Source organism: Oratosquilla oratoria, chromosome 34 (assembly GCF_046742065.1).
Source record: "Oratosquilla oratoria isolate Oo_2021 chromosome 34, ASM4674206v1, whole genome shotgun sequence".
Lineage (NCBI taxonomy): Eukaryota > Metazoa > Arthropoda > Malacostraca > Stomatopoda > Squillidae > Oratosquilla > Oratosquilla oratoria.
In genome coordinates this window covers 18839342-18856841 of record NC_134810.1, presented here as the reverse complement: position 1 = coordinate 18856841, position 17500 = coordinate 18839342, and the positions used below count along the sequence as shown (strand labels likewise).

General features: G+C 39.6%; 2 protein-coding genes across 2 annotated transcripts in view; both read left to right on the top strand.

Moving 5' to 3' along the window:
* LOC143018089 (cytochrome P450 6k1-like) overlaps positions 1 to 17500 on the top strand; it is a 75405-nt gene that overhangs the window by 33989 nt on the left and 23916 nt on the right. The gene's annotated exons all lie outside the window — the stretch shown is intronic.
* The window catches only part of LOC143018063 (cytochrome P450 3A24-like), a 21201-nt gene continuing 8734 nt past the window's right edge, over positions 5034 to 17500 (top strand). The window contains exons 1-3 of the mRNA XM_076173123.1: positions 5034 to 5192; positions 15733 to 15918; positions 16170 to 16839. Coding sequence (XP_076029238.1) covers positions 5034 to 5192; positions 15733 to 15918; positions 16170 to 16839 — 1015 coding nt within the window. The remainder of the gene's footprint in view (positions 5193 to 15732; positions 15919 to 16169; positions 16840 to 17500) is intronic.

Here is a 17500-nt window from a genome sequence, read left to right as displayed (position 1 = left end):
TCATTTCCCATATATTCCACTCCCCTCCACCCTCCTCCCTCCCTCCTATCTTGGCACCTCCTGGATGACGGGTCATCCATGCATCCTGTCCACTACCCTGGGTCAGAAGCAGTGTCGCAAGACACAGCACATCCACAGCAAGGCCGCTTCATAAATTCGGCGACACCCTCTCTCCGCCCCCTCCGTCCTGCAGAAAAGGAGAAGACGGGGAGAAATCCCTTCGGGCTAAGTCAAATTTTTTCTCATACATACTTCCTCACCCCCCATCACCCACCCACTCCCCCTCATGCATCACAGTCTCATCTATACACAACCCTTCTCCAGTCACCCCTATCTTCTGTCCTCTCCCGTCCTTTCTCTACAGACATTCCTCTCTTTTGTAAAGCCCCTTTCACCCCATCCATCCATCTCATCCTAGGACGCCCCCGCATATTCACTCCTTCCACCTCTGCCTTCCACATTTCTTTTACTAATCTTTCTTCACTCATTCTTTCCATGTGTCCAAACCATCCCAATACTCTTTCATCAACCCTATCTCCCAGCTCCCTTTCCACCCCTGTTCTCATCCTCACCTCTTCATTTCTCACTCTATCTAGCCTAGTAACCCCTATCATACTTCTCAGACATTTCATCTTAAACACATTCAAACTCCATCTCTCTTCTTCTCTCATGTTCCATATTTCTGCCCCATACATTGCTGTTGGCACAATCACTCCTTCATATAACCTCCTCTTAGCATTCATTTCCAGATGTCTATTTCTCATTTCACTTTTTAATCCACCAAGGCATTTACTCGCTTCTCTCAATCTACATTCTACCTCCACCCCCACTCCTCCCTTTCCTGTCACATTCGCACCCAAGTATCTGAAACTATCCACTTCCTCCAGTTTCTCACCCTTAATACTCACTTCCAGCCTACTGTCACTCTCTCCCCTTGTACATCTTATCACATTACTTTTGCCCACATTTATCTTCAGCTTCCTTCTTTCACACACCTTCTCAAACTCTGTCACTAATTTTCTCAATCCCTCCTCTGATCCTGCTACAAAGGATTACAAAGGATTACAAAGGCAAAGCATGCCGACAGGAGACCTTTTGATCCATATCTAGGTCGGATGCAAAAAAAAAGAAAAAAAAAAGAAAAAAAAAAAAAAAAAAAAAAAAAAATCATATTAATAATAAATTAAAACTATAACAATGTAAATAACAATTAAAATACATAAATAAATGCATTGGTATAGTTGAATAACAAACAAACAGGTAAATAGTAAATGATAATAAATTGACATATAACTAATAATAAATGAAAATCAGACAGACAAATTATAACAAAACAAAAAATATAACATAAATTATAATAATTACAGCATCTTACTTAGGTATTTATCTAAATGATTCTTAAAGCTTCGAACTGAACTACATTGCACTACCTGTGCAGGAAGTTTATTCCATTCATTAACTACACGGTTGGCAAAGTTGTTTCTACCTACTTCCAAATTGAATCTATTTCCGGACAGTTTGAGACCATTGTTTCTTGTCTGATTCTCATTCAATGTGAAAATTTTGTCACTTTTGATGTTGTCAATTCCCTTTAAAATCTTAAAGACCTGTATCAAGTCACCTCTGAGTCTACGCTTTTTTAGGGAAAACAGATTCATGTGCTTAAGTGTTGTCAGCAAACATCAGCTGGCTCACCTCCCACTTTTCTCCATTTTCTTTAATCATTTCCAATCCCTTACCCACTACCCTTGCATTCACCTCTCGCACCACCCCATTCATGTAAAGATTGAACAGCCAGGGCGACATAACACACCCTTGACGAAGCCCCACCTTTACCTCAAACCACTCACTCTCTCCATTTCTAATCCTAACACAAGCTCTACTACTCTCATTAAAATTCTTGACTGCTCTTAACAGCTTTCCTCCTATCCCATATATCTGCAGTTCCTCCCACAGTGCCTTCCTGTCTACCCTGTCGTAAGCCTTTTCCAGATCCATAAAAGCCCAAAAAACACCCTTACCTTTTCCTATAGCTTTCTCACATATCTGTCTTACCACAAAAATCTGATCTACACAACCCCTACCTGTCCTAAAACCACACTGTTCTTCACCAATTACTCCCTCTGTGAATCCTTCATGAGGAACTAAGATTTCACGGTACACACAGCGCGTGTGTCAATGTCTGTTTTGTGGCAACACTTCCCAGGACGCCTCATCCCCTTGAGGGACGATCCGCAGTGACTAGCACGGTCACCTGATTTAACACCCTGCAACTATTTTTATAGGGCTATCTAAAATAATTTGTTTACAACGATTGTCCTAGGACCCTGGTTCACCTGAAGAACAACATTCGTCAAGCAGTCGCCAACATACCCGTCGATGTGCTGGACAGAGTTGAACAAGACTTCTGAGTTCGATTAATGCAGTGTATTGAGAATAATAGATCCCATCTGCCTGATATCATCTTTAAAACTGGGAAAACATAAAATTTAAATGTTGTGCTTGATGTTTAAAAAATTAAACAGATATCTGCATTAATTTTGTTTTAATTGAGTTTCCACATAAGCAAGTTGCTCTGCCCCACCCTGTATATATATATATATATATATATATATATATATATATATATATATATATATACATATAATAGATATATATATATTGTAACGTAATATTAGATATTACGTCATATGTGTAATTATGTTATAGAATTGTGTTCCTTTGTATTACATAACTATGTTCATATTTCTTGTCTATGTATGTATTGTAACAATGTTAAGTAGTAACGCCCGTCCACTATATGTAATCTTGCCTACGTGCGGAGAAAGGTGCGCACTCTTGTAGAACAAACAGACAAGCGAAATCCTGAATAGTTCGGAGCGCACAGATTTGACAGTTACTAAATAAGTAGATTGTTCAAGCGAGTCGAGGGTCTTAAAACTACCCATGTTGACGTGTGTTAACTTACCCTCCTCCCCCCTTTGCGCTCACCCGCATCCTTCACCGGAAGTATCCCGCTTCCGGTCCAATGGTATATAAGCGGTGGAAATCACTCACACCTTGTCATTTTCTCGCATATTGATCTCTTGATAAAAACTAGAAGTTTAGACTCATGAGACGATTGGTGTGAAGTGATCACCCTTTTTGCCTACATTACGTGTCTGATATACATTGCATTACTTTATACTTATATTTGTACTTATTACTTATTTTGATACATGTTCCTGATCTCTTTGTACTTAGATAGTACCATATTGTATACGTATCTTGTGTTTCTTATTTGAACGATACTTTCCATATTCTTATAATCATGTAACGGTCCCATTGACCCTACTGCCCATTCTCTTTTGTGTTGATTGCCTGTAAAAATTTTCCATGATATTAATAATTTCGTTTACTAGTTTTATCGCTAGTTTAATATTCCTTTCCTGGAATCTTCTTTGTTACCTTTACTTCTAGTCTTACGAACTATCTAGGCCCTGACCAGATAGTTCAGTCCTACAGTGGCTTCTAGAAGTGAGCTGGTTCTTAAGCACTTATCCGTTATACATAACCAGCCCGTCCCGTAACAATATATATATATATATATATATATATATATATATATATATATATATTATACACACACACACACACACACACACACACACACACACACACACACACACACACACCACACAATATATATATATATATATATATATGTATATATATACACATATTCCTATTCATATGCATATATATATATATATATATATATATATATATATATATATATATCTATATATATACAGCTCCTAGCAACAACAGCGTGATCTCTTTCTTTGATTTATATTTCGACTTGAATCATTTCGTTGTTTAAGAACCCCTCCATCACGATGACGTTGCCAACAGTGAATAGTGCTAACCAGAATAAAACACGTAGGGCACAACTCACCCAAGTAAATTAGGCTGAATAAAATCGTTCAGCATCAATCGACCTGAAATCTCCCACTCTCACATGAGTCACACGATATTGCCAGCCCCTGCCATGTCTCTCCATCTGCCTTGCCCTCTTCCATGTTTCCAATCTCCCGGGATCAAATCAGCAACATACTGGCTCCGCCTCCCATCCTCTTCTCTATCTGCCTTCCCCGTCCAACTCCACTCTCGCTCCTACAACGCCCCCGCAGCATCTTTCACTACCTTTGAATCTTCCCGACTCTCTGTGACTATCTCTTCGGCACGATGTTGTCCCTAAGGATAGAAGCGCTGGTTATCCCCAATAAAATACCAATAGTTTCAGTCTGATCTCTCACTCAATTTCACCTCATTTTGTCTTTCGGCGTTCTTCCCAGCAGTGATCCCTCCATTCCCGTCTGTGCGCTCCGTAGTTTTTTCTCCATCGCTTTCGTCCATTTCCAAGCCTGACATCTGTAGATCATAGCTGCTTCTGCAAGGGCAGCCTGCACACGGCCCGGAGACTGTATCCTTTCATTGCAATATCAACAAAATAAGTAAGTTTACAGGGTCCTATCAGACGATTTTATTCAACTGAGAGAAAGATGTGAGTAGGTCTTATGGCGTGGGTGCGGGATTTGTGAGAGAGAAATAGTTGTCTCATCCTTGACATTGAGATGCATCCCTCGTTCATTCTTGACGTAACGTGGGAAAAAAAAATCGCTATTGTCCTTACCGATATGGATAAACATTACAGCGACCCTCGTCAAGGAACGTGCCTGATATATATATATATACATATATATATATATATTTATATATATATATATATATATACATATATATATGTATATATATGTATGTATATATATATATACATGTATATATATGTATATATACATACATATATATATATATATATATATATATATATATATATATATATATTTATAAATAATAATGGCACATCTCTGACCCAGCCTCTGAAAAAAAAATATTCTCGTCACTTAAGTAGGTTTTCATTCCTTTTGAATAAATAGTCATTCCCATGTTGCAATAATACATCATACTCCTTCCCGCATCGTTGCGATCTAATGACATTTGGCATCTACCCTAATAGGAAGGATAGCACTGGCGTCACATCGTTCAGCTACGCTAGAGTCACATTAGACAGTCGGCTGTTCAAGGGCACACAGTTCGCTGAAGTCAGACTCTGTAGAGTATTACGCAGTTGCACGCCCCTGGACCAAAAGGTAGGCTGTGGTTTTTAAAATATGGTGCACCTTTACAATAGGATAGTGAAAGACGGGATTACATAGGAAGAGCATACCGATAAGAGACCCTTTGTTCCGTAGCTAGGTCTGATGCTACGAATAGGTAGTCTACCAAAGAAATGAAAAAAAAAAAAAATAATAATAATAATAATCAAACAGTTGGCAGGCGTTACAGCCATATTACTAAGGTGTTTATCTAACTGAAACTTAAAACCTAAACGGCACTGCTCTGCAGGAAGTTTATTCCATCCATTGACTACACTAGAGGGTGTGGAACCTTTAATAAGTGTGGATGTCAAAATCAGTTAAATATGCGAGGCCAACTGAGTAAAATCCCAACATACAAGTATGGGCCCTCTTCCTTCACCTCGTAGGGCTCAAATCCACCTGCCAGCGTAGCATGCGGTTACTAATGGTCATATCAAAGAAGTTAGAGATTTATCATTACTATTTTCTTAAGGTGAGCTCTGGGTTTCGTGTGTCGGAAGAAAGGAGTCTTTAGTGTGCCAGGTTTTGCACGCGTGCACCCCCCCAGACTACAGGGTTGACGATTTTTTTTTTTTTTTTTTTTTTTACCCAATTATATATTGATTCTACTTCCTGGCAGCTTGAAACCGTTGTTTCTCGTCTGATTTGTATTCTGTGTGAAAATTTCATCACTCGTGATGTCAATTTTGTTTAAAATCTTGAAGATGTATCAGACCACCCGAGTCTACAATTATTATTATTATTTTTAGGGAAAATAGATACATATCGTTTAGGCGATTTTCGTATGATTTATTTCTGATAAAGTTGTTACGTGATTTCATTTGGATTTGAGGACTGATCCAGTCTACAACTGAGAAATACTCAAGGATGGGCTGAACTTTGAACGTGTTTAATCCTCATTGAGGGTTTTGTTCCGGCTGATCACCCCTCTGTGATATTGTGCGTTTAACAGTGTTGAAATTCTCTAGATGATCTCTCAGAAACATTCAATCCTATGTGAAGGTTTTGATCGGTTCAGTGCCAGACGATATTATTCAGAGAAACTGGTCTGGACTCGTGAGTTCAACAGAGTGAACACGAGCTGAACTAACCCGTCAGCCTATTTAATCGTTTTGAAGGATTTTGCTTTGGGTGGAAGTGTGCGAAGCGTTCCTGCCTCGCCTTGCTGAAAGCACCTGTTCATCAAGTCGCAATTTCATGGCTTCCCAGCCCCTCTCTGCAACGGCGGACATCAGAAGTGCGGCGTACCAGCGTCGCATTCCAGTTCTAACACCTGATCAATTTGGTCGAACAGATTACTGTGGTTTCAGATTCCCTTCACCGCCATAACCATTCCAACACGCTAACGTCATTTGACGTGCTCTTCTCACACCATGCATACAACCTCACCAAGATTCACTAAGTCACAGCGGTGAGGCACAGTTTTCAGGTTGGGGGGGGGGGTGATCAGTGGAGTTCCGCAAAGATCTGTATTGGCTCCAATAATGTTCGCTATTTATGTGAATGACATGAATGATGTGGAATGTTACATGAGCTTCTTTGCAGACGATGCTAAATTGTTGAGGAAAGTGAAAACTGAAATGGACTGGGAATCACTAAAGAGAGACCTGAACAAGGTTTGGAAATGGAGTCAAAAGTGTGAAGTGGACTTTAACATTAAGAAATGTAGTATCATGGAGTTCGGAAAGGTAAAAAAAAAAAAAAAAAAAAAAAAAACAGACAGGATAATATACAAATGGAACTAAAGCTGTGAAGAAAGTAGGATCTGAAAAAGACCTGGGAATGATTATCTCAAACGACATGGCCTCTGATAAACAAATAAACAAAATTATCTGAGAATCCTATAACTTACTAGGATAAATAAAAGTGCCGTTTACCTATTTGGATGAAGAAATTGTTAGAAAAATATTAGTCACATTAATAAGGTCTAGACTAATAGGAATCTACGAGCCTGACTGCGAAAGGTCCCATTCATTGTCTCGCGTTATCATCTGCGTCTGAATAATAAAATTGGAAAAAAAATAGTCTACTCCCACCCACCCCGCTCTAATCTACTGCCCTTCCCCCGTCTAGTCTAATCAACTCTTCCCACAGTGTTCACAAATATTCAGACTGATGACCATCACTTTCCAAACAAAGGTGATAACGCGGGCTAATGAATTTGTGGTGTAACAAACTTGAATTATGGGAAGGATACACGGTTAAGTGGGTATGATAAGTATAGTGGTAAAAACAGAAACCCGCAAAACTAGACATGATCCTAAACCAAAGAATTAAACCAACAAGCAAATACACCCAGTGACACATTGACAATAAACTACGATAATGATCCATTACAACAATTACAGCAAAGGGGTTGACAATATAATAGAAATAAAAAAGAAGTCGCTACTCAAGCTGGAGACCTACGATGACGTGGTGGTTCGAATCAGGTTCGAAGCACCTTACAAAAAATAACAATACATAAGACAATATACAAAATACGAAATATACAAAATATAACTACCCAAAGAGATGAAACATTAATGACGCTAGAATACTCCACCCACCAGAACGAAGAGTATCTAATAATACACGCAATCTATTCGCGGACGGAAACGAACGGAATGACCAGAACGAGTTGTCAGAAGAACACAGGCTGGAGAGTTTCATGAGAGAACTGGACAACATTAAGTGGGACATCGTGAGACTGAGCGAAGTCCGAAGAGAGAGAGAGAGAAAGCAGATCCAGTTGCAAGATAGTCCCCTCTTGTTCTACTACAGAAGTAAAGAAAGGAAAGATATAGTAGAGTAGGATTGTTGATAAACCGAAATGTTGCTGGCAACCAAATAAAGTTCAGTAGTTTATCAGATAAGGTAGCTCGGATTGTGATGAGGTTATATTAAGGGTACACTCTAAAAATAATTCAGGTTTATACACCAACTTCAGAGTTCAGACGATGAAACTGAGTCCTATGATGTTTTAAGTCAGGTAATGGATTAAGAAAAAAGTATATGCACATTGGTAATAAGTGACTTTAATGCTAAAGTGGAGAAGAAAATGTGAGATGAGTCGTGCATTAGGAAGTTTGGAGTTTGTGAGAGAAATGACAGAGGCAAGCTGTTGGTCAATTATGTAGAGAACCACAATATAAGAGCAATTCAAATTTTCTTCCAAAAGCGTGTAGGTCATGAATTGACCTGGAGAAGTCCAAATGAAACAACAAAGAACGAAATAAACTTTATATTAGGAGATGAGAGCAAGAGCGTCAGCAGTGCTACGGTCATAAATAAATAAATATAGCTAATGACCATAGAATGGTAGGTTGCACAGCAAAGTTATATTTAGAAATAGCGAGAACACCATCGAAGGTATGAATTTTAATTTAATGAATATCATTAGGGAATTGGCAGAGAAATTAGGAAACACAAAAAACATTAGAGAAAACAAATACTCCAAAGATACAAATGACCTAAGTAAAAGAAGGAGTATGCATATTACAAGCAGGAGAGACGAAATATAGAGTAGAACTAAACAAGCTTATCAAGAAAAGAAAGAGAAATATGGATGAAATAGAGAAACCATTAGGGAAATTAAATCTATTAAAAGGTCCGAGTTCAGACTAATTTAAGGGAGGCAGCAAATTATATATTTGAAAGATAGAAATGGAGAGATAATCAAATGCAGAGACAGAATGGTAAAATGAGAAGAATTTTAAGAAGAGCTTTACTCATCAAAGACCGTAATTGAGTCAGTAAATTTATCTGTAGATGTTATCAATGCACCAGAAATTACAAAGGGAGAAGGAACTTTACTCTAAAAAGTATGAAACGAGAAAAAGCACCTGGGGATGATGGTATTGGAGCCTCATAACTCCTAAGGATTCCATACAACTAGGAACTACTGTTGCCATGAAATCTGAGATTGGGTGGATTTTGTCTGGAAATATGGGTCAATGCTATGGTAATTCTAATGTTTCAAGTATGTCTTCTAATTTAGCCTTTATGTCTTCTTCCTCCCAGCTCTTATGTATATCTGAAGTATCTGATTCTGATATGTCAAACTTTTGGGACTTGAAACACAACGGCAAAAGCCGACAAGACTGTTAGAATCAACAACGTGTGAGATCGAAACCTTTATTGTACCAATAAAGGTTTCGATCTCACACGGTTTTGGGACTTACAAACAATTGGCATTTTTAGTCAAGAATATAAGGAGGATATCAAAGATAATGTGGTTAAGGAATTCAGGGATAAAATAGAATTTGTTGGCAGGTATGAAGTTCAATTGCCTTGGAAGAATAACAATATTAAAAATAGAATAATGGGTAATAAAAATCAAGCCCTGAAGAGATTAAATAGGCTTTTGATTAGATTGGATAAAGATGGAGACCTTAAGGATGAATATAATAAAAATTTTGATGAGTATGATTTTATGGGAATTATTGAGGAGGTTCCCTCAGAGGAGATGTGACAACCTAAACCCATTTAGTATTTGCCCCACAGACCTGTAGTAAAATTAAAAACTGTACTGAGTTTGATAGCTAAGATTTTTTTTATCCTTGTGGATTTATCAGTCCCTTTATCATGTATGCCAAGATTTTATTTCAGGATATTTGGAAATTAGGTTTATCTTGGGGTGAAAGGTTACCAATTCGTTTGGAAGTCAAATTTAAGAATTGTATAGAAAGTAGACAATATTTAAATTCACTGAATACAGATAGATGTTATTTTGCTAATATACCTTGGAAAGGTATTAAACATATTGAGATTCATGGATTTGGAGATGCCTCTGGAAAGAGTTTTGGGGCCTGTGCATGCATTAGACTTTGTATCAATAATAAATGTCAATCGTCATTGGTCATAGCTAAAACTAGAGTAGCGCCAATCCAGAAGTTCACCATTTCTAAATTGGAACTTATGGGTGCATTACTTTGTGCTAGACTTGTAAATGCTTTAGATTTTGAGAACAAACCTAAAATTGCATGTTGGGCAGATTCCACTATTGCTTTAAGGTGGATAAGGAGTAATTCAGTGATAAGAGATGTATATGTTAACAACAGAGTTAGAGAGATTCAACAGTTGACCCCTCCTAGTCTTTGGCATCACTGTTGGGGAGTAGATAATCCTGCAGATTTAATTACACGAGGTTTGTTAGCAGAAGAACTTGTAGACAATGACTTCTGGTTTCATGGTCCTAGTAAATTTGCAGATCCCACATTTATTATTCAAGATAGTGATATTCATAGAGATCATAATATGACTGTGGACCATGAACTTGAAGATGACTTAGTATGTCTAACTGTTCACTCTGCTACTTCCATGATGACGAGTGGTTTATTTCAATCATGTACATCTATCTATATCTGTATCTATCTATCTATCTATCTATCTATATATATATATATATATATATATACATATATATATATACATACTGTATATCACAACTAACACCATTGGACGAAAGAAAGAGTTGCTAACTGCAATCCTCTTCAGTAGTACAAAGTGGAAGGAGGATCCTATCTTAAATAGCAATATGTTTGGTGATGAATAGTCCGATATAATGTCTGGGGTTCATTGACCCTTGGAAATATTCATCGTGGGTAGATATTCAATTAATATGAATTCCACCATTTTCCTTTTGAACCCACAGCCTGATTTATAAATAAGGTCAGATTTCTCCCAGTCCATCCCGTGATTAAATTTACTTACGTGTTGAAACACGGCTGAATTTTCTTGGCCATACTTAATCGACCTCTTGTGCTCATTCAGTCTTGTCCTTAAGTCTCTACCCGTTTAGCTTATGTATGAAAGGTTGCAATCTTTATATGGAAGGGAGTAAACACCTGGAATATGATCTCTCAACCTGTGGTGAACATTAATAATTTTTTATTAATAGTATTAGAGTAATTATGAATTAAATTGACCTTCTCTTTGGGAAGAAATTTGGACAAATAACCGATGTACTCTGAGAACGGGATGACTAGGGGATTTTGTCTCTCTTTTGGCTTAGTGGAAGGGGGATTGAAAATAAAACTGGTTCTGCCTTGGCTGAGGGCTTTATCCAGGAATCAATGAGGGTAAGCTAATTTTGTTAATTGGGACTTGATTGAAATTGATTCATGTTCTAAAAATTGGGGGCTACAAATTCTAAAGGCTCGGAAAAAAAGTCCCGAAGCTACACTCCTTTTAATGTGATCTGGGTGATGACTGAAGAAATGAAGGTAACTTCCTGAATGGGTGTTCTTTCTAAAAACAGTAATGGCAAGCTTATTCCCATTCCTCATAATTAAAGTGTCTAAAACGGGGGTTTTGTCTTCTTTTTCCCATTCTACTTTGAACTTAATGTTAGTTGTTAAATTGTTGAGTTTATCTAGAAAAATATCAAAGAGTGAAAATATCATCAACGTATCTGAACCAAATCATACCTGGGGTTTTTATTGTTGCAAGAAGAATATCATGTAAAGATTAGCCAGAACAGGAGAAATGTTAGAACTCATGCTACAACCAAACTTTTGCCTGAAAAACAGATTTTGAAAGGAAAAAACATTAGATGACAAGCAGGTGCGTACAAGAGCAATGATTTTGGAAAGCGGAAGTGGGAATTTGTCTTGGAATGCTTGTAGCTTGGTTTCTAGAAACTTAAGGACAAGACTGAATGAACACAAGAGGTCGATTAAGTATGGCCAAGAAAATTCAGCCGTGTTTCAACACGTAAGTAAATTTAATCACCGGATGGACTGGGAGAAATCTGACCTTATTTATAAATCAGGCTGTGGGTTCAGAAGGAAAATGGTGGAATCCACATTGATTGAATATCTGCCCACGATGAATATTTCCAAGGGTCAATGGACCCCAGACATTATATCAGGACTATGATCACCAAACATATTGTGGCGAAATTGCATGTATGAATGTTGCATAGTGTGCCTGGATGGTTGGTATGCGTGTAAGTGAAACGTGATGTCGGAGAGTCGAAGCATAAGCAAGGGGGTATGTAGCGAGGGTATGCATGGGGGGACGCCAGGGGGGGAGTCCCGGCGTCGCTCGCCATACCTCGCATAGAGAGAGTAAGCCTAGCATTGGTGTTGAACACGTGTAAAATCCTCATGTTCGCTAAGCAGAATAAACAAGAGAAGACTGAACTCCTGCCTTTCCCTGATCCGGACAATTGTAAGCGTGAACTTGTCTTTAACTCGTGCTCCCATGATCACGGCCCATATGCAATAGGAAAAGGTGAGTTTAATATACATGCGAATACGTAACAATATTGTCAACAAGCTTCCTCCCCCTCCCCCTGACCCGACCTCATGTCCTCCTCAGGTCACATAAGGTTATTATTTTCCATGTTCCCTTTCTTTTGTGAGAGGTTGCTATTTAAGGTAGCATCCTCCTTCCACTTTGTACTACTGAAGAGGATTGCAGTTAGCAATCGAAATATATAGTTTCGCTTACGCAACTCTTTCTTTCGTCCGACTATGGTGTTGTGATTTACAAATGTGTTACATTTTTCACCAGAGATGTGTATGTGTATATATATATATATATATATATATATATATATATATATATATATAATATATATATATATATATATATATATATATATATATATATATTGGAAGGAGGCTTTGTTGTATACATCACTTGGGCTTATACTGAAACTCTTCTTTAGCTCGAATGACAATCTTTTTGGGAAGTCGTGATATTGAGAAAGGAGCCAGAAGACAATTTTATTTAGTTATATAATTTATTTCTCCTAAATGCCTTTCGTCAGTACATGGTCATATTCTGTAAGTGAACATGGACATGGGTTCACTGGTAAAATATATAGAATGTGCACTGGGGGTGGTCGCATTGTTTGAGCTGTGATCCTTAATCATGCGCACCCGAAAGTAGCGATGGTGTGGAAGCCTAATGGTGGGAATTTCATCAGGTGGTACGATTTCGTCAGTTGCTTGAAAGTGTAGTTGCAGGCGAGAGTTGTGTGTTCATCGATGGCGTTTTGGGACAAATAATCACCGATTCGTCAATTTTGAGGCAAAGAAAGTACAGTAGTGGGCTTGTAAACAAATCATTATTATGGTGTAGGAGAACGTAACTCAGCTGGGTTGCTTGTAAAATGGCGAAAAGTTGGCCTAGGAGGTTCGGGTGAGAGGCTGCAGACCGCAGACGCGACCTAGGGATGCGGTACAAGCGAGGACAGATGCCGTTTGTCTGAGCGAAGTAATTTGAATGACCCTACCCGACCGGGGCATGCTAATATAAACATCCTTGAAGAGCAAAAAGAAGCGAAGAGAAAGGTCGCACAGAAAATGGCCCGGAATCTACAATAGTTGTGCTTTCGCACAAAAACAAATGTCTTTATTACAGGTAAACTATGGCCATAGCCTAAACATGAATGATATGAAGATGAGAGTCAGCGATTCTCACATACTATATCAACTAATTGTCCACCCACACTGCAACGACGATACCATAAACACAAGTATCACATCGGAGAGTATGTTGGGGACTACATACACACAGGGTTATGGATGACCTTTGTGTTCTCGATCAGTAAAGTCGGCGTTGTGTTTCTTTTCCACGTGATCCTTGATAGGGACGTTTTTGAGGTGATATGATAGCCTTTTGATAGGACCGTATAAGTCATGCCGACATATGACGAGCTAAACAACATATGAGGACGGAGCCTTTATTTGTACTGCGTTTCGCTTATTACAGTTTTTTCAAGTACAAGTTGAGATACACATGCTTGAGATTAGATAAGAGGAATGGAGGGAACGGGGAAAGAAAGAAGTAGGGGGAGGGAAGGAAGAGGAGAAGAAGGAGGAGGGGGATTGAATACTGGGAGAGGTTGAGAAACCTGGCCCAAACGTCGGCGGGCAAATTGCTCACAAAGGGTGGTTTAAAATTTTGTTGGTCATGGGTATTAGAGGAATTATGTGGGGTGAGATGTTGAACATGCCCTTATTTTGTTCCTTGAATGATCGCTGCTTCCAAACACTTCCTGCGGATCTTGTCGGGTTCTCGTATCAGCAGCTCTGCATTCTTCCAGTCCATCAGATGGTTTTCCCTGTTCCTATGTGTCACACATGCATTGGTGGTGGCATCATGCCTGTTGCTGTAACGGTGTTCACGTATAACCAACACAGCACTCGCAGGGGTCGGACGTCGCTCTCCGCTCCAACACACTCAACAAGCGCTCAGGAATCTTCGCCGGCCGGTGGTGGCAAAGGAGACTTTTCTCCTTCGCTGCTGCCGGTCTGGCACAGGCCGACCTCTTCGTTGATGTCGGCAGGCGGGTTTACACCAAAGACAAATACACACAATTCCCAAGTCACGTAATTCTCTGTTTTCAGAGTTGTGCTTGGAAGAAGAGAGATATACGCACACTTGCTCGCTGGCTTAGCGAGGGCCCACAATTCAACTCTGATTCAGAGCACTTAACTCTTCACCAGCTGGTTGCAAGAGAGGAATTGGGGAGCCTCTCCAGCCGACCGGCCCGCACCCACGCCCTGGCCTCTTCGCTGACGTTGGCGAGCGCGTTTACACTTCTGACATTTACACACAATTCCCAAGTCACGTAATTCTCTGCTTTCAGAGTTGTGCTTGGAGGGAGAAAGATAGTACAACAACCGCCCGCCTGCCCCCCCCCCTCGCACCGCCATTAGATCCACTCTCCTGACTTTCAAACACAACCTGGGGATAAACAGGAACGCTCATGCTCAACCTGGGGCTAATCAGGAACGCGCTCTCTGCACGCGAGAAGTGAACTCTACTTACTTCCTGTAAGATACATACACACACCTCTCACGAACATAGCCACGCCCCACGCACAAACATCTACACGTACAAAAACAGATCCCGCGCAAGCTGGTGGTCTTACCTAGCAAGTCGACGATGACGGCACTTGAAAAAGCTGTAATAAGCGAAACGTAGTACAAATAAAGGCTCCGTCCTCATATGGTGTTTAACTCTTGAGTCTTGTCGGCAACTGCTACTTTCATGAACAATTTCGACATATGCTGAGTTGCGGTGTCACCAACGGGGCAAACTAGCACGGCATTGACTTTTGGAAAGGGGAGATAGAAAGTTAGTTAATCTTTAGTACTAGGTTGTGTAATTTACATATTTTGTAATGAGTGATGAGGCCGATTTCAGTGTTAGGTCAGTGGGTTGGATGTATGCGATGGTACGACAGAAGGCTATTTCATCTTCCTTATGGCCAGAATTCATGTGTCGTAGCTAATACAAGCTTATGGTTAGGAGGCTGTGGTTAGATGTAGGTATGAAAGCGAAGAAGTTGATTACGACTGATGTTATGTCTAATGACGATCTAATCAATCCAGTTGTTTACGTAGGAATATCTCCCACAGAGCTGTATGAACGGTTTTCACATCATATTGCAGTTTGTAAATATTTCTCTCGTAAGACTTTTCAACTCACATTAAGAAAAATTACCAGTATTTTTGTGACATTTGCTGATTTTTGTTTCATGCTCATTTAATGTTTTCCCAACTGCAGATGTATTCCTCTCATTTTTTAGGTTCTCAAGATGTTGGCAACGGCTGTGTTGGTAATAACCGTGGTTGTGCTACTTTTCGGTTACTGTCACCATCGGCACCAATACTGGCAGTCGAAAGGTGTCTTCGTTCCTCCTGTGATCCCTCTGATTGGTCACTCCCTGGGCGTGTTCTCCATGATCGAGAACCGGTTCCAGTATATCGACAAGGTAAAAAGAAAGAAAGAAAAAAATCCTAGTAATGCTTGTAATTGGTCACTCCCTGAACATTTTCTATATGATTTCCAATTGATTCCAGTCGGTGGAAAAAGCACAATATTGCGACTAATTGGCATGATTTTGTTTCTCTTCATATATAGTGGTGCATGGATATGAGATGTGGAGTAGTACGGGAGGCAGTATATCGCCTCTATTGTCAGTCTTCATTTATTATCAATTTCTGATCTATAATGTTTTCCTAGATTCTTCAGAAGACGAAGGCTCCCTTCATAGGTGTGTACGAATGTTTGACACCTTCCTTGATCATCCGTGACAACGCTCTTCTTAAGAACATTATGATCAAGGACTTCGATCACTTTGTCGACCGAAGACCCTTTGATATGGGAAATGCAGATAAAACCTTTGAAGAAATGCTTTTTATCCTCGAAGGGGAAAAGTGGAAAAAACTCAGGTCCATCGTCACACCCTCCTTTACTTCGGGAAAGCTAAAGGGCATGGTTCCCCTCATGCAAGAAAAATGCAACAAGCTGGTGGATTTGCTCCTCAAAGAAGGACAGGAGAAGGTGGACGCGAAGCAATCTATCGCTCGCTTTACCCTAGACACAATGGCTTCCTGTGCCTTTGGAGTCGAGTCAGATTATCTAGATAACGAAGATGATGAATTCGGAAATGCAGCCAAGAAATTTGTCGAGCCACCAGGGTTCTTCAGAGGAATGAAGTTCCTATTATTCTTTATGGTCCCCAAGCTCTTCAAATGGCTCAATATTCAGCTCTTCGACTTTGATAGTAAAAAGCTACTCAGAAAACCTGCGCAGGCCATCAGAGAAGGCAAACAATGGAGAGGGGATTTCCTGGACCTAATGGTAGATGCCATGAGGGAGAGCGAAGTTAATGCTGAGAAGGCCAAGTACAGTAAGTTCTTTTAAACCAAAGGATTCTTTATGCCTTGATACACAGGTTCCCAACCTCTTTAAACTGACGAGCACCCAGTTTCTACTAGATAATTACGAGATCACCGTACTTTTGGACATTATGAGCCAGTGCAACTAGTAAAACTTAGTTTAAAGATCACTGGAACCTTATCTTTACTTGCGGAGGGCGTCACAAATAAAATTGCTTCACTTGAGATATTCACTAGGTAAGGCTTTACGTCATGGGAAATTCTACATTGTGTGCATCAGTTCTTTGTCAGTCTTAGACCCAGATCGTGCTGGTGCTCGTGAGCATGATATTAAAAACTGTACAAAAAAGTATTGCTACGCCATCAGAGAGCACAGCAGTCCTGGCGGTCAACAGGTTGGGAATCTGTGTCCAAAGGAAGTTTGTTCATATTTCTTGCCCTTTCACTACCATGGCATAATGATTTTGGTGTTGTAGATGTAAAGAAGAACATGATCACAGGGGTGGAACCCGATTTAATCGGGCTTTTGATATTTCGAGTTCTTATTCAAATAATGCCCTCCTCCTTGCTAAAGAAAAACTTATGATGGTTCCGATAAAGAAAGCCATACAGTATGCTTCGATACTGTACGGGTCGAAAGAGGAAGTGTCTCCTGCGCACCCACACGCGTGC